This window comes from Octopus sinensis, linkage group LG22 (assembly GCF_006345805.1).
Source record: "Octopus sinensis linkage group LG22, ASM634580v1, whole genome shotgun sequence".
NCBI lineage: Eukaryota > Metazoa > Mollusca > Cephalopoda > Octopoda > Octopodidae > Octopus > Octopus sinensis.
Genome location: NC_043018.1, coordinates 20,857,922 through 20,882,002, shown reverse-complemented (window position 1 = coordinate 20,882,002; position 24,081 = coordinate 20,857,922). Strand labels below are relative to the sequence as shown.

At 38.5% G+C, this 24,081-nt stretch overlaps 2 protein-coding genes across 2 annotated transcripts in view; one reads left to right on the top strand and one right to left on the bottom strand.

The window, feature by feature from the left end:
* LOC115223210 (gamma-aminobutyric acid type B receptor subunit 1-like) overlaps nucleotides 1–11,302 on the top strand; it is a 48,908-nt gene extending 37,606 nt beyond the window's left edge. Inside the window, exons 14-18 of the mRNA XM_029793683.2 lie at nucleotides 376–580; nucleotides 2,670–2,797; nucleotides 4,247–4,375; nucleotides 6,425–6,565; nucleotides 9,193–11,302. Coding sequence (XP_029649543.1) covers nucleotides 376–580; nucleotides 2,670–2,797; nucleotides 4,247–4,375; nucleotides 6,425–6,565; nucleotides 9,193–9,561 — 972 coding nt within the window. The 3' untranslated portion in view covers nucleotides 9,562–11,302. The remainder of the gene's footprint in view (nucleotides 1–375; nucleotides 581–2,669; nucleotides 2,798–4,246; nucleotides 4,376–6,424; nucleotides 6,566–9,192) is intronic.
* Nucleotides 11,303–13,946: 2,644 nt separating this feature from the next.
* The window catches only part of LOC115223270 (E3 ubiquitin-protein ligase PPP1R11), a 14,528-nt gene continuing 4,393 nt past the window's right edge, over nucleotides 13,947–24,081 (bottom strand). The window contains exons 2-4 of the mRNA XM_029793775.2: nucleotides 19,201–19,309; nucleotides 17,799–17,933; nucleotides 13,947–14,264 (exon numbers count right to left, since the gene is read on the bottom strand). Of these exons, the coding sequence (XP_029649635.1) occupies nucleotides 14,152–14,264; nucleotides 17,799–17,933; nucleotides 19,201–19,309 (357 nt within the window). The 3' untranslated portion in view covers nucleotides 13,947–14,151. The remainder of the gene's footprint in view (nucleotides 14,265–17,798; nucleotides 17,934–19,200; nucleotides 19,310–24,081) is intronic.

Sequence of the window (24,081 nt, the reverse complement as noted above, 5' to 3'; positions counted from 1 at the left end):
CATTTTTGGTATACTTGTTTGTGAGAGCAGTCGGGTTCATTTTTGGTATACTTGTTTGTGAGAGCAGTCGGGTTCATTTTTGGTATACTTGTTTGTGAGAGCAGTCGGGTTCATTTTCGGTATACTTGTTTGTGAGAGCAGTCGGGTTCATTTTTGGTATACTTGTTTGTGAGAGCAGTCAAATTTATTTCAGATATTCTCATTTTAAAAATCATCTCTGGCCAATCATTGAGAAGACGTTGGTGTTGCCTTGGTGGGGGTTTGCACTCTCTGAGTGCTCTTGTTTTTATTATGATAATTTGATAATAAAAGTTGATTGTTAAATATTTTCATTTAATACTTATATTTTCTCCATTTCTTAATTATTATTTTAAGGTTGTCCGTAAGTGGGAGCTCCTGGCTGTCTTAGTCTGTCTGTTGGTTATCGATATGGCCATTTTGGTACCATGGCAGTTACTGGACCCCCTCTATCGGCATTTAGAAAAGTTTCCCCCAGAGGAACCAAAACACACAAGTGAAGATATCATGTTGGAACCATATTTAGAGCATTGCAGCTCAAAAAATATGAAAATATGGTTGGGTAAGTTCATATATATATATGTATATATATACATACATACATACATACATACATACATACATACATACATACATACATACATACATACATATATATATATATATATATATATTATATATATATATATTATATATATATATATATATATTTATTTATTATATAGAAGGAGCTTCTACAGGACTAGAACTGTTTCATTCAAGAGAAATCTTCAGGCTTCCTGAAGATTTCTCTTGAATGAAACAGTTCTAGTCCTGTGAAGCTCCTTCTGTATAATAAATTAATTTTACTCTGCTATGTATTGAGTACCTTATTTACTGTGGTTAACCCCGAATCAACCCGGGACCTACATATATATATATATATATATATATATATATATAGTTTAGAGAAAAACCACTATTAAATAATTCAATGAAGAAAGACGTTATTCACACCATATAGAAAACATATACTATAAAAAAAACTATAAATAGTAAATAGTAGTAAAAAGAGTACACACATTTCATGGCTATATTTTCAAATAGATAATAATAATAATAAAATCAATTCAGTTCAAAATTAAATCAAACTAAAATTAAAATTATATATACTATATATTGTGAAATTTGATTTAAAATTGTTAAATTGAATTTTTCCCTGTAAGTTTTGAAATTATATTCCCTACTACTACTATTATTATTATTATTATTATTATTATTATTATTATTATTATTATTATATAATTTTGTAATATTAGTTTCAAATTTTGGCACAAGGCCAGCAATTTCAGGGAAGGGGGTAAATCAATTATGTTGATCCAACACTCATTTTATTGATGCCGAAGAGGGAAAGGCAAAGTCAGACTCAGCAGAGTTTCAACTCAGAATGTGAAGATGGTTGAAATGCTGCTAAGCATTTTGCCCAGCATGATAATGACTGCCAGCTCGCGTAATATTAAAAAAAATACAGGGCGTGGTAGGAAAACCTCCCTCACTTTTTACCAGTGCTTCTCAACCATTTGTACCCTTGCGTAACCCTTAAAATAAATTACATGTCTCAAGGAACCCTTGCACAAAAAAAAATTATTATACCATATCCTCCTCATATTTTTTCCATCATAGTTCACATGGTAACTATCATATATATATAATATATATATATATATATATATATGTAGGTCCCGGGTTGAGTCGGGGTTAACCACAGTAAATAAGGTACTCAATACATAGCAGAGTAAATTAATTTATTTTATAGAAGGAGCTTCTACAGGACTAGAACTGTTTCATTCAAATGAAACAGTTCTAGTCCTGTAGAAGCTCCTTCTATAAAATAAATAAATATATATATATATGTGTGTGTGTGTAGAGAGAGAGAGAGAGAGAGAGAAAGAAACATGCAATGGCCCAGTGGTTAAGGCAGCAGACTCACGGTTGTAGGATCACGGTTTCGATTCCCAGACCGGGCGTTGTGAGTGTTTATTGAGTGAAAACACCTAAAGCTCCACGAGGCTCCGGCAGGGGGTGGTGGCGATCCCTGCTGTATTCTTTCGCCACAACTTTCTCTCACTCTTTCTTCTGTTGGCCTGCTCGCTTAGCCACCGGAAGACTAAAACAATGCAAAGCGCATTGTGACCAGTGATGTGCAGCAACATCTGATAGCCTTGTCGGTCACAGTGATATATATATATATATATATATATATATATAGGGTGTTCTTAAATTACAGACATCACTAAATATATCCCCAATGGTTGTTATATTTTTTGATAACATGATAGGTTAGATAGGAGGATGTCTATATTACAATATTACAATAACCAATTAGTTGTTGTTGTTGTTGTGCATGTATAGTAATATTAGGATCATGTATTAGCTTATCCTAGTCTTTCTCACGGAATCCCTAGGAACCTTTTGCGGAACTGCTAGGTACCTTTTGCAGAACCCTAGTGTTCTGGGCAACCCCTGTTGAGAGGTACTACTTTATACAGTGATCAGTATGGTACCTGTGAAGTTAGGCAGGTGATGAGTGTGTCTTCATGTAGCTAACGTGAAGTTTTTTTTTCTTCTTTTTTTTGCTGCACTTCTAAATATAAATTTTCTTGCCTCAACAGGTATAATGTTTAGTTATAAAGGCGTTCTCCTTATATTTGGTTTATTCCTGGCCTATGAAACCCGTAGTGTAAAGCTGAAACAAGTTAACGATTCACGATTTGTTGGTATGAGCATCTACAATGTTGTGGTAAGTATTAGTATTATAATTTCATTTTTATATCAAACTCATAGCACAGTACTATGTTAAAATAAACACATGGGCAACATATACAAGTCACAAACAAATATAAACACATGATGGACAATGTATTTTCATCATCATCATCATCATCATCATCATCATCATCATCATCGTTTAACGTCTGTTTTCCATGCTAGCATAGGTTGGATGATTCAACTGGGGTCTGGGAAGCCAGAAGGCTGCGCCAGGCCCAGTCTGATCTGGCAGTGTTTCTACAGCTGGATGCCCTTCCTAACGCCAACAACTCCGAGAGTGTAATAGGTGCTTTTTATGTGCCACCTGCACAGGTGCCAGACGAGGCTGGCAAACGGCCACGATCGGATGGTGCTTTTTACGTGCCACTGGCACGGAGGCCAGTCGGGGCAGCGCTGGCAACAGCCACATTCGGATGGTTCTCTTACGTGCCACCGGCACTGGTATCACAGCTACAATTTCCATTGATATTGATCGATTTCGATTTTGATTTCATATAGAATAATACTTTCTACTAAAGGCACAAGGCCTGAAATTTTGTGGGAGGGAACTAGTTGATTACTTGACCCCAGTGTTTCACTGGTACTTAATTCATCGACCCTGAAGAGATGAAAAGTCAACCTTGGCGGAATTTGAACTCAGAACATGAAGACAAACGAAACATCCCTAAACGGTCACAAGGTTATGGTCTCACTTGGGTTACCAGGTCTTCTCAAGCACAGCATATTTACACAACATTAATCCTTTTGCATACCAACCCACCTGATACCAACCTGGCTAAAAACACCTCTGGTCCTGTAGTACAAATGTCTTGCAAGCCTTAGTCACAATTTATGTTCCTAACGTTAGCTTAATGATGACTAAGTTATTTTACTAAATCCTTTGTTATATTCAAAATTCATTGAAAGAAACACAGAGCACCTCAACTGAAATATGGTAACAAAAGGGTTAAACTGGCCATATCCGGCTCAAATATTCTACCCATTTTCTTATATTCAAACTGGCTAGATCCCACCTCTTACACATACCTTGCAATGTCAATCAAAAAAATATATACAATCACATCATCAAAACCTTGAAGCTTTGAGATAACGCATGATTAAAATGAAACAATTGAATAAATAAAGATTATATTGGATATAGTAATCATCATCATTGTTTAACGTCCATTTTCCATGCTGGCATGGGTTAGATGGTTTGACTGGGGTCTGGAGAGCCAGCGGCCGCACCAGGCTCCAATCTAATGTGGCAATGTTTCTACGGCTGGATGCCTTTCCTAATGCCAACCACTCCAAGAGTGTAGTGGGTGCTTTTTACGTGCCACCGGGACAGGTGCCAGACGAGGCTGTTAGTGTGTTATTATAGAAATTTCAACTTGTTTCTTATATTTCAAAGTTTTTTTTCTTTTCTTTTCTTTTCAAGGTTCTGTGTGTCATCACAGCTCCAATCACTTTGATCATAAACAGCCAACAAGATGCTACATTTGCTTTCATGTCCCTTGCTATTGTCATGTGTAGTTTTCTCTCAATGGGACTTATATTCGGACCAAAGGTAAGTGATCTGCTAGTCTTTACCAAAATTTCATTTGTTCTTTTTTTTTTGTTGCCCACTTTTAGAAGACAGAAATACTAATTTAATAATAATAATAATAAATGCCCAGATGTAGTAGTACAAGGCAGTGGCTCTCATGGCTTCTGATCTTAACTGATTGGAAGTGTTATCATGTACATTGTTTTGTCTTGGTATAACAGATGGGCTACAGCAAATATTCTGCTCAATACCACAGATTTGCTTGTCAGTCGTTTGACCGTAACCAGTTGAGCATGTCCCTTAGTGGCTGACGATATGTGCATCTCTGATCATGAGCAGAAGTAGTGGGGGAGCATCATAGCTGTGTGTTGAAAGGAATTCTTTGGGGTTTGAATAATTCACCTTTGGAAACATGGGTGTTTCGTTCAACATCCTTAAAGAATTCTTATTCAGGGACCTTTTGAGCGGGATGGGCTACTCAACCAGAAGAAAATTCTAACTGAGCCCCACTGCAAGGTCATGCACTGTTTATCTTGATATGAGATCACCTTGTCGCACACATATGGTTGTGATGCATGTGCCTGGTGTACCCTTATCAGACAGATAGTCATGATGAGTATACTGGGCTTCGTATATTTTGCCCCAGTGTCACTTTGATGGCATGCACTGCTCTCTCGCTCAATAATAATAATAGACAGGTAAGCTGTCAAAATACCCTTCAAACCAATAAAATATGTATTGTAATTGCATTGCGCTCTTTGTAATGTCTACCTCCCTTTGTGAGGAGTTATGCCAATCCTTTTAAAATATCAGTACAGATGTATGTAAGAAAAATGTATACTCTTTTACTTATTTCAGTCATTTGACTGTGGCCATGCTGGAGCACTACCTTTAGTCAAGCAAATCGACCCCAGGACTTTGCCGAACCGCTAAGTGACGGGGATGTAAACACACTAGCATCGGTTGTCAAGCGATGTTGTGGGGTGGACAAACACAGATACACAAACATATACACATATACATACACGACGGGCTTGTTTCAGTTTCCATCTACCAAATCCACTCACAAGGCTTTGGTCGGCCCGAGGCTATAGTAAAAGACACTTGCCCAAGGTGCCACGCAGTGAAACTGAACTCAGAACCATGTGGTTGGTAATCAAGCTACTTACCACACAGTCACTCCTTTAGATGTACTAGCAGAAGTATATGTATATACATGTACACATGTATGTGTGTGTGTATATGTCATTATTCAGTTTTATTTCAAGATTTCTTGCCAGTAGAGAAAGAGCTGGTTTCTAACCTAGATCCAAGTTTCATTCATTGGAATTTCAACATCAACAACAGGGTATTTTTGTATGTATGTATATGTGTAGATTTGTATGTTTGGTTTTATGTAAGTATGTATGCATGTATGCATACCACTACTTCTGCTGGATGGCTTAGCCTGAAAAGTCCATTGTGTAGTCGGAGGCATAAAACCTCTTTATTGATGAAGTAACAATACAGTCTTGGTCTGCAAGGGTTACTCTCTGTTACTCTTTTACTTGTTTCAGTCATTTGACTGCGGCCATGCTGGAGCACCGCCTTTAGTCGAGCAAATCGACCCCGGGACTTATTCTTTGAAGGCCCAGTACTTATTCTATCGGTCTCTTTTGTCGAACCGCTAAGTGACGGGGACGTAAACACACCAGCATCGGTTGTCAAGCAATGCTAGGGGGACAAACACACACACATACATATACATATATACGACAGGCTTCTTTTCAGTTTCCGTGTACCAAATCCACTCACAAGGCTTTGGTTGGCCTGGGGCTATAGCAGAAGACACTCGCCCAAGATGCCACGCAGTGGGACTGAACCCGGAACCATGTGGTTGGTAAGCAAGCGACTTACCACACAGCCACTATCCCTGAAGGAAAATTTCTTTGAAGTGAAAACCCCTTTATATGTATATCTATGCAATTTGATTTATTATCTGAATAAAAATGTATTCAATGCCTGAAGATTTTGCAAAAGAATTTCTCTCCTCCAATGTTTCAAGTGAGCCTTTCTCATGATTCCTTCCAGATTGTGGATGTTTTAAATAATCCGCACCAAGAAGGAATGGAAATCCGAGCATTGACAGATTCTTTGGCAAGTCGTGAAGAAGAAGAACGCTATCAACGTCTTTTGGCTGAAAATGAAGAAATAAAGAAAGCCATTGCTCAGGTGAGAAGTGTTTCATCAAATTCTTGGGGTTTTTTTGCTTTGTAATCATGTGGTTCCAAGTTCAATCCCTCTCTGCAGCACCTTGAGCAAACGTTTTCTACTTTTTCTCCCAATAAACCAATACTTTTAGGAATGAATCTGGTAAATGAAAAATGTCAATAAATCTGCACATGTGTGTGAATATCTTTATGTTTTGTTTCTCACCACTTGACAACCAGTATTGGTTTGTTTATGTCCCTGTAACTTAATGGGTCAGCTAAAAGGGATCACCAGAACAAGTACCAGACAAACATACAGTATTTGTTATGTATTCATCTTTAGGAGTCCATTACAAGTCCAATAGTTAGATACTTCTGCATTCAATTTCACTGATAAATTGTATAATGTATTAAATTTATTTCTTTGAAATCTTCTTATTTTATCCTCTTTGACTTGTTTCAGTCATTTGACTGTGGCCATGCTGGGGCATTATCTGCTAATTAACGGTCTTATTGTTCTATCTTTTATCTTCCCTACTGTCTGTATATGTGAATGAGAAAGAGAAGTTGCATGATGGATGAGATTAGCTTTGCAATTAGGAAGCAGAAACTCCTAAAGATATCTAATAACTAAATACATCACGTAGCCTTGCCAACTGACTAGAATGTGCTTTGCTGAGGAGGGCTAATAATTCAGAAACATACCAGTTACCTCAACTGATTGGTTTAAAGAGCCGATCCACTCCGAGTTATCGCCCTTAAATCTTCTTTTAAAAAGATTTTAAAACATTGTAAAAACAAATATTAATAAAGCGGTTTTCTCAACATTTTAAAAATTATTTTATATTTTATAAAAACGAATTAACTGTAGATGAGGCCTATAAGAGACGGTTTTCCCCCAACCCCAAAATATGTCTCAAAAAAATCATCCCCATGTCCTTAATTCGAAGTCGGGCCTGTATAACATACTTGAATGACCACAGACCTTATTTTACCCCAGAATATGCGCTGCTGAAATTGAGAAGCCTCTAATTTGTGCGTGCATCTTTTATGCTACCAAATAAGTTTAGTCTCTCAGCCAAGTGACTAAATTAGAAACGCGTAGTGTAAGAAGGGAGATAACTCCATCCAAATATACGTTCAAATTAATTATCCTCAAGTTTGACAGAATCGTTTAGAGCAGGAGTCGGGGTAACTTTTTAACCAATTAGCCCCCAAAATATCTATTTACGCCTACGTTACTCCTTCGAATTGAAAAGAAGAAAATCTTAGATTCTTTGAATTCAAAAGGTTTATTAAATCTATTTCATTGAATCTGTTGGGTCGTCCGGAAAGTTTGTGCTGATTTTTAAAGGAAAGACAAAGGTTAATAAATACTTGCTATTACATTTTTAATCAATCAAATACGAACCATTTTGTTGCACAATGCGTCTCCATATTTTCTTTAACTTGAAAATACCCTCTTTCCAGAATTGAGGTGGTTTCATGGCAAAGAATTCATCAAGGTATCTTTTTTGCGTCGGTCTACTAATGACTCTGCCAGCCGAATGGCTTATTTGTCTGCCATGTTCTGTGTTATTTATTTATTTTACTAATACAGTCAGTTCCCAACCTGTGGCCTATGGACCCATGGTGGTCCGCACAGGTATTACTGGGGGGTCTGTGAACTAAATTCAAAATTTCACACACACACAGAGACATAGCTGAAAGATTAAAGTTAATCAAAGGACATACTAAGTATGTCTACCATCCAAAGACAAGCATTCAAGTATTTGGACTCACATGGACGGTTTCTGGACTGGCATAATAGCCTAACCTTCCTCAGCACGCATTACCATGGATGGTTGATTTCTGTAGTTATTATCAGTGTATTTCGGCGATTTAAATAAGGGTTTTGACTGTTATCTCCAGCAGGTAGATATAATATGTCCTTTGATTAATTTTAATCCTTCAGCTATTAAATGCCTTTTTTTGTACCTGCAATTGCCTATATTATTGATTCTGTTATTATCACTTTAAATTTATTACACCAGATAATAATAGAGTCAATAATATCTTTCGTAAACACTTTCTCCTGAATTATTTGCTCTGTATTGAAATATATATATATATATATATGTATATAAGTAGGTGAATGAATTATCCTATGTTTATCGTCAGCATGGAAAATTCGTTTAACCGAAACCTGGGTAGCAAATTCACGTCAGAAACACGGTTGAAGCAACCTGTCAAGGGTAGAAACTCTGGGTTCATGTGCAGAAATTTGTGTGTTGTATATGAATAAATGAAAGAATTGAGTCGAACGAAGATGTTAACAAAATTCCTTTACTCTCGACACATGTTTCAAAGACAGCATGTTTTCATTCCAAAGGAATAAAGGGTGCATAATGCACCCTTTATTCCTTTGGAATGAAAAAATGTTGTCTTCGAAACATGTTGAGAGTAAAGGAATTTTGTTAACATCTTCGTTCGACTCCATTCTTTCATTTATATATATATATATACATATAAGGATAAGCATGTTAAAAGGGGTCCATGGGAAAACTCATGTAAATAAAAGAGGTCCTTGGTTGTGGAAAGGTTGGGAACCACTGTACTAACAAACTGTTAGAATTATAATTAAAAAAAAAAATTTTTTTTCTATTGCAGAAAGAAGACAGATTGAAAGATTTGAACGAACGTGTTAAAAAGGCTCAACAACAGATGTTAACGATGAAGAAAGAAAATTATGTTTCACCTCCCTTAACCGACGCCACCAACAACAGCATTGCCTGCACTGCTCCTATGAAACCACTGAATAACATCAATTTGCCTCTACAAAACCTCAATACAAATAATATGAGCTCACTGCAATCAAAACCTGATTTAACGTCTGCCAATATCCAAAACGGACAGAAGTCAGGACAGATTATTGTTGATCTTAATACGGATTCAGGCTTAACTTCTGTCCCTAATTCCGTACTTACAAACAGCCCAAATAACAAAACGAAAGCCTCGGAACTTGATCCGTTTTGCTGATATTTCTTTTTTGGAAAATAGCATCTAAATTATATGAAACACACACACACACTAAGAGGGAAAAATTAGACTTTGCTTAAAAATATAACTTCTACAAAGAAAAAAAACAAACTTATTTGTAATTATGTACATCTTTCAACTTGTATGAAATTCAATTACTCAAAGAATAATAATGAACTGAATATTCTAATCCTGTTGATTAAGGCAGTGAGGTGGTAGCCTCCCCACAAATTTGAGGCCTTGTGCCTCCACTAAAGGCGGGGGTCGATGTAATTAATTTACTCCACCCCCAAAATTACTGGTCTTGCACCAAAATTTTAAATCAGTAGATTGTAAGGATTAAAACATCTATTTTAACTTTAAAAGGTGGGGGTAGGAGAAGAACTAAGCTAATGGTTTAAGAATGATGATGATGAGTAGATAAAACATTTGTTACATGATTTAAGTGTAAAAGATTAAAGGATTATAAGGACTTAAGTGATATGTTATCAAATAAAACATAGGTTTTATAAAATATAAAATGAACTTAAAAAAAAATTTAATTTTAGAGAGAAAAAAATTTTGTAATTTTCTAAATTTAATGAAACTGCCCAAATCAAAAGTTAATTATTTCACAATTAAAAATTTTGAAGTTAGTATTAAAATATAAAAAAAAAAAGTTCAAGACCATTTAAAGGTCTTTAATGGAAGAGACTTTTTGTTAAACATTTGGTTGAAGTTTTAAAAATATTTATTGTTTACTTTTGTTAAAGGGTGAAACCCTTGGCAGAAATGTTAGAGTGTCAGACAAAACTGCCTTGCAAGATTTGTTTTGACTCTTAACATTTTGAGTTCAAATCCTGCTGAGGTTAGCTTCACCATTCATAGTTGTTAAAATGAAGTACCAGGTACCAGTTCAGTACAGGGAGGAGGAGGGGAGTGGGGTTGATGTAACTGGATCCCAACGAGGTCAGTTTCATGTTACACCCTTTTGGGGGTTGATGAAATAAAGTACCTGGTACCAGTCAAGTACTGAGGGTTGATATAACCAGCTAACACCCTCCCCTCAAATTTCAAGCCTTGTATTTCTAAATTTACGTTTGTCTGTTGAAATTGTATTTTGTCAAAATCAAAGCTGTTCAGATGAATATAGACGTGCATAGTTTATAATCTACCTAACGTTAATCCTAAATTCTAAAACTTATAGAAAATATTTTTCTACAATGTCAAAAATGTACCCTTCTCTGTCGTTAACTATTTCTTATAGTTTTAACATCATCTTTTGGATGGTTTTTTTTCAATGCATTTCATTGTTAAGTCTTGTTTATGAAAATGCTATCAGTTTTCGTTTTCCTTTTTGAGGTTAAAATTGTTCTAAACTTTGTAATTGTTAGTTATTTAAAAAAAATTTCTCCTCTTTTATTAACTTGAAAATAAAATTTAAAAAAATGTTCAAAAAATCTTTTTTCAGAAATAGATCTAAAAATGATAATTTTTCAACAAATTGTGAAGTTGTATAGATCTAGACAAAAAAAAGATAAATTCCTTATTTCTCCCCGCCCCCCTCAACACAAAATAGATATATTGTTTATTAATTAGTTAGAAGACAAATATATTAATAACATTTATATTACTCTAATAAAGAAGATAGACAAAAAAAAGTTGTACCATTGCCTGTGTGACTCGAATACTGCGACTGCTGTTAAATGTATAACTGTGTTAAACCACTCACACCAAAGGAACAATAAATTCTTAATTAATACCGAATTGTTTTATTGATTAAACAATATATGTTAATCGATCTCTAATTTGAACATAAAGTAAAGAATCTGCTTCTGAAGAAATCTAAAATAATTTTCAATAAGTATAAAGATCTAGAGAAAAAAGAAAAAAAAAAAAAGGATTCCCTTTTGTTTCCAATGCTAAAAACAGATATACTCTTTACTCTTTTACTTGTTTCAGTCATTTGACTGTGGCTATGCTGGAGCACCGCCTTTAGACGAGCAAATCGACCCCAGGACTTATTCTTTGTAAGCCTAGTACTTATTCTATCGGTCTCTTTTGCCAAACCGCTAAGTTACGGAGGACATAAACACACCAGCATCGGTTGTCAAGCAATGCTAGGGGGACAAACACAAACATATATATATATACATATATACGACGGGCTTCTTTCAGTTTCCGTCTACCAAATCCACTCACAAGGCTTTGGTCGGCCCGAGGCTATAGTAGAAGACACTTGCCCAAGGTGCCACGCAGTAGGACTGAACCCGGAACCATGCGGTTGGTAAACAAGCTACTTACCACACAGCCACTCCTGCGCCTATGTTGCTTATTAAATTGCTTCGATGACAATATTTCAAGATATTTATTAACTCTTTGGCAACCAGATTACCGTCATTCTTGTAACTCTTGTTTATTCACAGAAGTTTGAATTAACCGTGTGTTATTTTGAAGCTTCAAGATTTTGAAGACGTGCTTGAATATATTTAGAAAAGCATTATCAGGTAGGTGTGAGAGGCTGGATCCGATCAGTTCAAACATTAAAAACAATTTGAATATTCGAGATGGATGTGGTTGGATTAAATGCTACATAGTTAATCTAAAAAAAAAAAAAATCTAATGCTGTCTGCGTGACTTGAACACTGCGTCTCCTGTAAACTGTACCCCTACACCAAGCAGCAATAACCTCTGTAGAAATAATGAATTGTTTTTAAATAATTGATTTAATTAACAGTATATATTAATCTGATTAAGAAATTAAGATATTTAATCATAAAGAATATAAGCCATCGAACAATAACTGAAATTCATGGAAAAAAAATACAATTTTTTTTAATCAAGTTTTCCTGACTTTTAATTACATTTTCAATATTTTGATATTGTCCAAGAAAACATGAAACAAGGATGAGACAATGGTTTAGAATAAAACCATTGGTGTTGGTGCCATGTGAAAAGTACTGGTGATGGTGCCACATAAAAAGCATTGGTGATGGTTCCAGGTAAAAAGCACCCAATATACTCTGCACAGTGGTTGGTAAAGGCGGCGAGCTGGCAGAATCGTTAGCATGCCAGGCGAAATGCATAGCCGTATTTCGTCTGCCATTATGTTCTGAGTTCAAATTCTGCCAAGGTCGACTTTGCCTTTCATCCTTTCGGGGTCGATAAATTAAGTACCAGTTACGCACCGGGGTCGATGTAATCGACTTAATCCGTTTGTCTGTCCTTGTTTGTCCCCTCAGTGTTTAGCCCCTTGTGGGTAGTAAAGAAATAGGTTGGTATTAGGAAGGGTATCCAGCCCCACAGAAACCAAGCCAAAACAGACTATAGAACCTGGTGCAGCTCTTGGGCTTTCCGGTTCCAGTCAAGCCGTCCAACCCATGCCAGCATGGAAAATGGACATTAAATATTGATGGTGATAAAAATAAAAAAAAAGATGCTAGCTTTATTTGCGATCAATTTCCTAAGAGACAAAGAAATATATCAAATTATATCTTACTATTTTAATTTTCAAAATTTGTCCTGTTAACTCCCTAGCCTGAATATTCTACCCACTTCATTACAAACAGGCCAGATCCAGCCTCTCACACCTATTCTACAAAAAATACAGAATTACACCATCAAAATTTCAAAGCTGAGATAATGCAGGATTAATTCAAAACAACATACTATACAGGGTGTCCACAAAGTCTGGGTACATGGAGTAAATAAAGTCATAACATAAATAATTAAATATAAGAAATAATTTCTTAAAGTATGTGTTAATCCCCATGTGGGTACATGGAGTAAATAAAGTCATAACATAAAGAATTAAATATAAGAAATAATTTCTTAAAGCATGTGTTAATCCCCTTGTACCCAGAATTTGTGGACACCCCGTAGAATCTGGTGCAGTTTCTGGCCTTACCAGCTCCAGTCAAGTTGTCTAACCCATGCCAGCATGGAAAGCGGACGTTAAGTGATGATGATGATAAATATGAATATATATATATATACGCCACATTACATTTGACAGAATAATCTGAATGCTAAAGGATTAACCCTTGAACATCTAATCCGGCTACATCTGGCCCAAACATTCAACCTGGCCAGATCTGGCTTCTCACACCTACCCTACAATGTCATTCTAAACATAAACATAATAATGTATCTTAAATCGGTTATAAATAAGCGTTACGCTTGACAGAATAAATGTGAATGCTAAAAGGTTAAACTGAACTGATGGCTTTCGGGGAAAAAAAAGGGGCTGGAACGGAACGGAGAGAAGGAAAAAACAAACTCCAAATACTTTTGACCAGAAATGCATGAAAATTAATTTAATGGCAACATTGCAATCACAAGTCAAAAAAAAAAAAAAAAAAAAACTACAGACGTAATTTACAAAAAGGATTCAGACATTTTTTGTTTTTTTTTGTTGTTGTTTTTTTTCATAGCAATATTTTGGTTCTTTAAGTTAACCAAAATAGGAAAAAAGATAATTGTTTAAGAGAATATGAAGAGAAAGAGAGAGAGAGAGACAGAGCGAGAGCGAGAAAGAGAGAGTAGTTTTTGAGTACTCTCCTCTTGCATGTAGGATTAAAACCCAAAAAAAGGATGATAAAAATAATTTTCCTATGTCAGAGACTTTCCTCCAGCTTCATAGTTATTGTTATCATTATTATCCTTGCCATCTTTATTGCGATTATCCTTGTGTGAACAATTTTTTCCTGGGGGAGACTTGGATCCTAGAAATCGAAGTCACGACAAAAAAAAAAAAAAATGAATAAATAAATAAATAAATAAATAAAAATAATTAGATTAAATTTAACGAGTTACAAACTCGCGATACAATTTCAAAGACGATTACATAAAAAGAATTTGTACGAGACGATAACGGAAAATTAAAAATATAATTGCATAAAATAGAAAATAACAAAACCAATAAAAAAACAGAAAAAAAGAAACCTCTTTACTCTTTTACTTGTTTCAGTCATTTGACTGCGGCCATGCTGGAGCACCGCCTTTTAGTCAAGCAACTCGACCCCGGGACTTATTCTTTTGTAAGCCAAGTCCTTATTCTATTGGTCTCTTTTTGCCGAACCGCTAAGTAACGGGGACATAAACACACCAGCATCGGTTGTCAAACAATGCTAGGGACACACACACAAACACACTCACGCATATATATATATACATATATACGACGGGCTTCTTTCAGTTTCCGTCTACCAAATCCACTCACAAGGCTTTGGTCGGCCCAAGGCTATAGTTGAAGACACATGCCCAAGGTGCCACGCAGCGGGACTGAACCCGGAACCATGTGGTTGTAAACAAGCTACTTACCACACAGCCCTTAATTTTTTTGTATTTAATTCATGACAAAAAAAAAGCCCCCAAAAAACAAAAAAAAAAAAACCATTGGTAAGTGAATGACCATTTCTCAACTGAAGAAATTTGGAAATCCCTGAGGGTAGGCATGTTTCCCAACTACATTGTTCCGGGTTCAGTCTCACTGTTTGGCATCTTGGGAATGGTCTTTGACTATAACCCCAGGCTGATCAAAGGTTTGTGAGTGGATTATATAGGCAGAAACTGAAAGAAGCCCTTTGTGGGTGTGTGGGTGTGTGTTCTTGTTTTGACATTGTATGCTAGTTGTAAAATGATTGTCGCTGCTGCTGTTGCTGTTGAGCGAACGGTCTTCGTCCCAGAGCTTGCAAAGATGGGAAAAGTCCGAAACGTGGTCCTTTGCTATTCGTAAGACCCGCAGAAGAGAAAGCAGGTCAACTCCTGACACCGAGAGCATCGATGGATGGATGAATGCGCATCCAGGCTCAGCGGTTGCGTAGGAAGTAGGGGACAAGAAACAGGAAGAAAGAGCGAGAGAAAGTTGGGGTGAAAGAGTACAACAGGGGGTCGCCACCACCCCCTGCCAGAGCCTCGTGGAGCTTTAGGTGTTTTTGCTCAATAAACACGTAAAAAGCACCATCCGTTCGTGACCGTTTGCCAGACTCGTCTGGCACCTGTGCCAGTGGCACATAAAAAGCACCCACTACACTCATGGAGTGGTTGGCGTTAGGAAGGGTATCCAGCCGTAGAAACATTGCCAGATCAGACTGGGCCTGGTGCAGCCTTCTGGCTTCCCAGACCCCAGTTGAACCGTCCAACCCATGCTAGCATGGAAAGCGGACGCTAAACGATGATGATGATGATGATGATGATGAAACACACAACGCCCGGTCTGCGAATTGAAACCACGATCCTCCGACCGCGTGTCTGCTGCCCTAACCATTGGGCCTCCACTGTCGCTGCTGCCATACAAGCTGTGTCGTTCATTTCCAATGCTCTGCGAGAACATTTACTGGATATAGTAAAATGTCTGATCAGGGATTCTACTTTCCAATCTCTTCTCCTCCTGAACCCTTAGAACGGGGGTTTCCAAATGGTGCGGCAGAAGAGGAAACCGGGTGAGGCGGAATGACTCAAAGACAATCAAAGATTTAGAAACAGTTTCAAAATATCCAAACACCAAAAGTAAATATGATTTCAAAATTTTAAATATTATTATCGATTACTTGTAATTGCATGCAGGTAAGGGTAAAGACCTCCTTCGGTCATGAATGACCATGGGATTGCACCTAGAAAGTTACCCTCCTAGACACAAGTCCAGGCAAGGTTGTTTATGGAAGGCCAGCAGTCGCCCATGCATACCAGCCTCCCCTCTCCACGCCACCAGTGTTATCCAAGGGAAAGACAAAGGTCGATACAGCTTGGCACTCGTGACGTCGCAACTCATTTCTACAGCTGAGTTAACTGAAGCAACGTGAAATAAAGTGTCTTGCTCAAGAACACAACACGCAGCCCGGTCCGGGATTCGAGCTCACAACCTCACGATCGTAAGCTCGACGCTCTAACCACTGAGCCATGCGCCTTTAACATGCAGGAGTCCCAATATAAATAATTATAAATAATTATTGACTGATTTTTATCATTGTGATATTTTTGCATTATACCAAGTATCAACCCATAAAGTTTTGGGATTTGCACTTAAACAGCATGGGCTGCTGATCACATTTTATGAAAATGAGACTACCAGGCACACATAAAAACCCCACCCAAAATAGTTAAAATATCTTCTTAGTATATAATGGTGGAAAGTTTTACATCATCTGAAAAGTCATTAGTTGAACTATTAGTCCTCTTGGATTCTGGGGGATATTGGAGCATTTGTGTGACATTGGACCCTACAAACGCCCATAAATTAATTGCACCTATCTGGACCACAATTGTGGCCTGTCGACCACAATCTTGGCCCGTTGCGCTTTATGTGTTAAGAATATATATATAGTAACTTGGGCCTGCAAATTGGAGGAGAGTGTTATCAACGATAATATTCTGACTTCGAATCCACGGTTATCACCCTTTAACCCTTTAGTGTTCGCATTCTTCTGCCAAAATCAATGCCTTTTTATCCACATTGTTTTGAACTAATCACGCATTATCTTGTAGCTATGAGATTTTGATGAGGTAGCTGTTAATTTTTAAAACGATATTGTAGGGTTGGTGTGAGAGACCAGATCTGGCCAGTTTGAACATAAAACATGCAGAATACTTTTGGCCGGATATGGCCGGTTTAAATGCTAAAGGGTTAACCCTCTCTCTCTGGACCTGTGGTGATTTGCAAGCAAATTTCCATTTTGAAAATGCAATTCAGAGAAAAAAATTGCGAACCACTGACTTAGAATAATGGGGGTAAAAAAACCCCCCAAAAAACCCCCACTTCTCTCGAAGATCTGTTGAGCCAAGAAGTGAAATCGAAATCAAATTTGAAGACTGGCATCCATGCTAGTGGAGCGCTAAGAGCACCATCCTTGCTAGAGCAGCTAACTAGCTTCCATGCCGGTGGCACGTAAAAAGCACCATTCAAGCATGATCGTTACCAGTGTCGCCTCACTGGCACATGAAAAAAACATTCGAGCGAGGTCGTTGCCAGTGCGGCTGGACTGGCTCCTGTGCAGGGTGGCATGTAAAGAACCACCATTGGAGCGTGGCCGTTGCCAGTACCGCCTGACTGGCTACTGTATCAGTGGCACGTAAAAGCACCCACTACTCTCTTGGCGTGGTTGGCGTTAGGAAGGGCATCCAGCCGTAGAAACTCTGTCAGATCACATTGGAGCCTGGTGCAGCCATCTGGCTCGCCAGTCCTTAGTCAAACTGTCCAACCCATGCCAACATGGAAAGCAGACATTAAACGATGATGATGATGATGATGACATAGTTACCTTCTATTTCAGATTCAGTGGGATCTTTTGTTTTGTAGCAGTGACTCTTGTGGCCATGACAACTGTCGCATTCATCATTGTCTTCTTCAGATGAAGATTCTCCAAAGTTACGAGGCTTTTCATATATACAACAGCCTAACAAGAAATTGGAAAACGAAAATTGCTATTAGAAATCTTTAAAGAAATACTTTCTGAAAGTTAGATTTCTTTCAGGTAAAATGTCTGGATTTCTGGAAGGAATGTATTCATGTCATACCTGGTACGACCCCCTCGTATATCATTCATACTGGCAATATAAGAGGGGTTGTTGTACCGGTTAACGGAATTTGAATTTAGAATCAATGAATTAAACGATGGCATAAAACAACTGTTGGAGGCACATGGTTGAGTGGTAAGGCCGTTGCGCTCATGATTGCAAGATTAAGGGATTGATTCCCAGACTGGGTGGTGTATTGTGTTCTTAAGCAAAACACTTAGTTTCATGTTGGTCCCATCTACTCATCAGTAAACGAGCAAGCCTGTGAGGGACTGTTCAGAGTGAATGCTGGCATCTCGGTCACTTTATATGTAATGGAAACCGGGCAGGCAGTCCTAAGAGTTCTACATACCTACATACATGGTGAAGCATGACCATCGAACGTTGGGCCTCACAGATGTGATGACAAGTGACTGAGATCTTTGGAGATATGCTGTGCTTAAGAAGACCCGGCAAGCCAAGTGAGATTGTAACCGTGGCCTATGTCAGTGCAGCATGACTGGCCCATTTAAGAGTACCATTCAATCATTGGGCAATGAACTGTGCTTGCGAAGACCTGTTGAGTCAAGTGAAGTCAATGTCATGGCTGATGACAGTACTGTCTGATTGGCACCTGTACTGGTGGCATGTTAAAAGCACCATTCGAGTGTTGTTGATGCGAGTGCTGGCTGACTGGTCCTGTGCAGGTGGCATGTAAAAAGCACCCACTACACTCTTGGAGTGGTTGGCATTAGGAAGGGCATCCAACTGTAGAAATATTGCCAGATCAGATTGGAGCCTGGTGCAGCCTTTAAACAACGATGATGATATATACACACATACATATGTATATATATGTGCTTATACACACACACACACACATGATGGGCCTCTGTCTACCAAATTCACTCAAATGAGCAAAGAAGTTAGGTTATTAACTTCTTGTTTAATCCTTTTGAAAATAATGGAAGAATTTAGTGAAATAACTTTTGTCATTAGAAGCCTGGTGTTCTGAAAATAAATTAAGATGAAATACCGATGAAAGGTTTCAATTTAGATAATTTAAAAAAAAAGAAAGTTCTCATCCTAAAATAAGAACCAGAAGTTGTTTCGATTACATTGGCATCAAAAGGTTCTATTAGGTTTTCTAGAGAAGGTCTCACTTACATTTCGATTTCTTTCGGTTCAGGCCCTCATTGTCAACCGTATCATTCGTCCATTTTACCTTCTTGTTATTCCTTACCTTTTTTAACCTTAAATGTAACGTCGGACTTCTCTGAAAGAAAAAAAAAAAAATTACCATCAAATATTGAAACGGTTCATTATCATCATCATCGTTTAGCGTCCGTTTTCCATGCTAGCATGGGTTGGACGGTTCTACTGGGGTCTGTGAAGCCAGAAGGCTTCATCAGGCCCAGTCAAATCTGGCAGTGTTTCTACGGCTGGATGCCCTTCCTAACGCCAACCACTCCGTGAGTGTAGTGGGTGCTTTTTATGTGCCACCCGCACAGGTGCCAGACAGAGCTGGCAAACGGCCACGAATGGATGGTGCTTTTTATGTGCCACCGGCACGGGGGCAAGGCGAGGCTGGCAACGGACACGAACGGATGGTGCTTTTTATGTGCCTGCTGTGATACTCTTGAGGATTTGGTAAACATGGTTTTTAACCCTTTAGTGTTTAAACCGGCCATACCAGGCCAAAATTGTTTTCCTGTTTTATTCTCAAACCAGCCAGCTCTGACCTCTTACACCTACCCTACAAAGTCATTCTAAAAATAAACAGGGATATCATCAAAATCCCAGAGTTACAAGATGCTGTACAATTAATTTAAAACAATGTAAAAACACGTAAAAAGCACCATCCGTTCGTGGCCGTTTGCCAGCTCCGTTTGGCACCTGTGCAGGTGGCACGTAAAAAACACCCACTACACTCGCGGAGTGGTTGGCGTTAGGAAGGGCATCCAGCCGTAGAAACACTGCCAGATCTGACTGGGCTTGACGAAGCCTTCCAGCTTCACAGACCCCAGTTGACCCGTCCAACCCATGCTAGCATGGAAAGCGGACGCTAAATGATGATGATGATGATGATGAATGTGATTAAAGAGGCTTTACATTTGACAGAGTAATCAGAATGCTAAAGGGTTAAGTTAATTTCAGTATCATCAACATTTAATGTCTGTTTTTCATGCTGGTATGGGTTGGACAGTTTCAAAGGGTCCAGCAAGCACCAGGGCCACACCGAGCTTCAGCATCAGCTCTGGCACCGTTTCTTCAGACGGATGCTCTTCCAAACTTAATGCCAACCACTTCATACAATACACTGAGTGAATTTGGTAGACAGAAGCCCATCATGTGTGTGGGGGGGGGATGGGGCAGGGCTGTAGCATCACCCAGTTGTTTGCTTCTTTACAGCTGAGTGGACTGAGGCAGCATAAAGCAAAAATGTCTTGCTCTTGGACCCAGTGTGCTGCTTTGTTCTGGAATTGAGATCATGACCTCATGATCATATATTTTTTTCATGCCATGGTACTTGCCAAGTAAGGTTGCCAAAAATCTTACAAGACAGGGAGAAAAAAAACCCACCCCCGAAACAGCTGCGAGACACAAATTACAAACTAAATGTGAGATTTATGCTTTTCTGACTTATTATCCTCAATACCATCATCATTAAATGTTGGATGGTTTGACAGAAGCTGGCAAGCCAGAGAACTGCACCAAATTCCACTGTCTGCCATGGTTTTTACAGCTGAATATGTTACTGTAAAAGATTGCTTCTGCTGATTCTATTTATAAATGAAAGTTGGTTTCACCTGGATTTGTTGTTGAAAGGGATCTAAGTCTTGCAGGTGTTGTATGGATGGTAACCTCATTAGTGCTAGTGCCACAAAAAAATGCACCCAGTGTCAGCTGTAAGGTGGTTAGCATAATGAATGGCATTGAAACACAGAAATCATGCCAAAACAAATACTGGAGCACGGGACAGTCTTTGAGGCTGTCAGATCCTGTCAAACTGTCCGGCTGACGCCAGCATGGATGATAGATGTCAAATGATGATGCAAATGAGGATGTAAGAAGATATTGGAGTTTAATAACTTGTCATTAATTGAGCTTTTAATAACTGTGGATATATTTTTTGATGTTTACAAATCCTTGCTTTTTACAGGGATATGTGTGTGTATGTTTGTATGTGTATATATAAATATATATGTATATATATACACACATACACACACACTTCAATTTACTGCAATGCAATAACATGTTGAAGTTTAAATGAGCTCTTAATTATTGTGGATATATATATATTTTGTGTTTAGACATTAATTCTTTCTCTATGTTTAAAACATCAGCTGGCAACAAAATAATAAAATTGAAGTCATAATGCCAATTATTTTTGGCAAAGTAAAGAAGTAAATAGCTTCAAGAATTAAATAACATTCAGATATGTGAAGTTCCACCCTTGCCACACCCACTAGACTTGTTGAAAATATAAACAAATTATAGGCACAGGTGTGGCTGAGTGGTCGAGAAGATGTCTGGAGCAAGAGTTTGCTCCTATAGCCCCTGGTCAACTAAAGCCTTGTGAGTGGATTTGCTTGATAGAAACTGAAAGAGGCCTGATTACATACACACACACACACATCATCATCCTCGTTTAATGTCTGTTTTCCATGCTAGCATGGGTTGGATGATTTGACTGAGGACTGACGAACAAGGTGGCCGCACCAGGTTCCAATCTGATCTGGTAGAGTTTCTACAGCTGAATGCCCTTCCTAATGCCAATCACTCCGAGAGTGTAGTGGGTGCCATACAAAATCTCAGCCTCAGCAAGTTCTGTTTGACCCATCCAAACATGGGAAATTGGGCATTTAAAAGCGACAAGATAACATGTGTAAATCCAACAAATTTAACCAATGTCAAGGGACATCAGCAAACTAAATATCTCATGGTATCTGGTACAAGAAATTCTTGCTTAAGCTACCAACTTCATCCACTTCTCATCACAGAAGTTTCATATTGGACCTTACCATTGCATTCCCTGCTGATGGGTCTCTGTAACCCACTCTCAATGGTAGTTTGTCTCAAAAAGGCAGTTATATCACTCATGAACATAATAGGGAATCAGTCAAGTACTGCAGTTGGTTTAATTAATTAAATTCCTTTCCACAAATTTGAAGTCTTTAATTGTGTCAGAAACCTAATTACTCTTTATGGAGACATCCATTATCATTGTTTAACGTCCGTTTTCCGCGCTAGCATGGGTTGGACAGTTCGACCGGGGTCTGGGAAGCCAGGGGCTGCACCAGGCTCCAGTCTAATCTGGCAGTGTTTCTACAGCTGGATGCCCTTCCTAACGCCAACCACTCCGCGAGTGCAGTGGGTGCTTTTTACGTGCCACCTGCACAGGTGCCAGGGGAGTCTGGCATCGGCAACAATCGGTTGGTGCTTTTAACGTGCCACCGGCATGGAAGCTAGTCAAGTCGACGCAGGCATCGGCCACGTTCGGATGGTGCTTTTTATGTGCCACCGGCACAGGTGTATGTTAGCGCTACTTACTAGTCAGGCATTGTGTTCCAATGGTAAGTACAAGCTGAATTTTGATGCAAACCAACGTGTATGAGTGAATTTGATAGACGGAAACTGAAAGAAGCCCGTTGTATATACATATTTATATATCCATTTCTTTACTACCCACAAGGGGCTAAACATAGAGGGGATAAACAAGGACAGACAAACGGATTAAGTCGATTATATCGACCCCAGTGCGTAACTGGTACTTAATTTATCGACCCCAAAAGGATGAAAGGCAAAGTCGACCTCGGTGGAATTTGAACTCAGAACGTAACGGCAGACGAAATACGGCTACGCATTTCGCCCGGCGTGCTAACGTTTCTGCCAGCTCGCCGCCTTAATACATATTTATATATCTTTTATCTTTTACTTGTTTCAGTCATTAGGCTGCGGCCATTCTGGGGCACTGCATTTGAAGAGTTCTTTTGTAAAATGTATCGACCCCAGTACTTTTTTTTTTATATAAGCCTGGCACTTTTCTATCGATCTCTTTTGCCGGACCGCTAAGTTACGGGGACGTAAACACACCAGCACCGATTGTCAAGCGGTGGTGGTGGTGGTGGGGGGGGCAAATGCAGACACTTGCCCAAGGTGCCATGCAGTGGTACTGAACCTGGGACCATGATGCGGCAGGGAAGCAAGCTTCTTACCACACAAACACGAGATATATATGTGTGTGTTTGTGCTCTCTCCCATAACGGCTTGACAACTGGTGTTGGTGTGTTTACGTCCCCGTAACTTATCAGAGCGGTAACGAGACCGATATTATAAGTACTAGATATTTACAAAAAAAAAAAAAGCTCCGAAATTGATTTGTTTTACTAAAATCCCGTCAAGGTGACGCTCCAGCATGGCCGCAGTGAAATGACTGAAGCAGATAAAAGATAGAAAATAGAGACACCCAGAAACAAGCTTTGTGGTTAACATGAAAAACAATTAGGTACTTAGGAGATAATTGACCCAAGGGGAACAACTTCGATGATTTAACTGGAAGCTCCTAGTTTTTAAAAAACATTTATATTCAAACTAGCAGTATCACCCGGCGTTGCTCGGGTTTGTAAGGGAAATAACTATATAAGCATTTTTAGAGAGTTACTTCCCTTATAGATGCTAATTCGGGCTTTCTTAGCCATTTCTGTTTTGGTGTCTTCAAGCCATGAAGTCGTTGTTCTAAAAGAACGCTGGTCTCCTTGACAACGCTTTACGACGTTGATTTCCTTACACTCCCTTCCCCACAGCTTCACGAGGGAGGGAAGGGGGAGAAGCAAACACAGGTGCAGGTGTTTGAGCGTGGACGCCAACTCCGCCGCCATCGACACACGAAAAAATATGCATTAAAATGGAATAAAAAAATGATGTTAAATTATTTTTAAAATCGTAGACTCATCGTAGACGCGCGCTAATAGCCAGACGGGCTCGATATGAATCACGACTATTAAGATACCCGAATTTGGTTAAACTGCACCGCAAAATGTG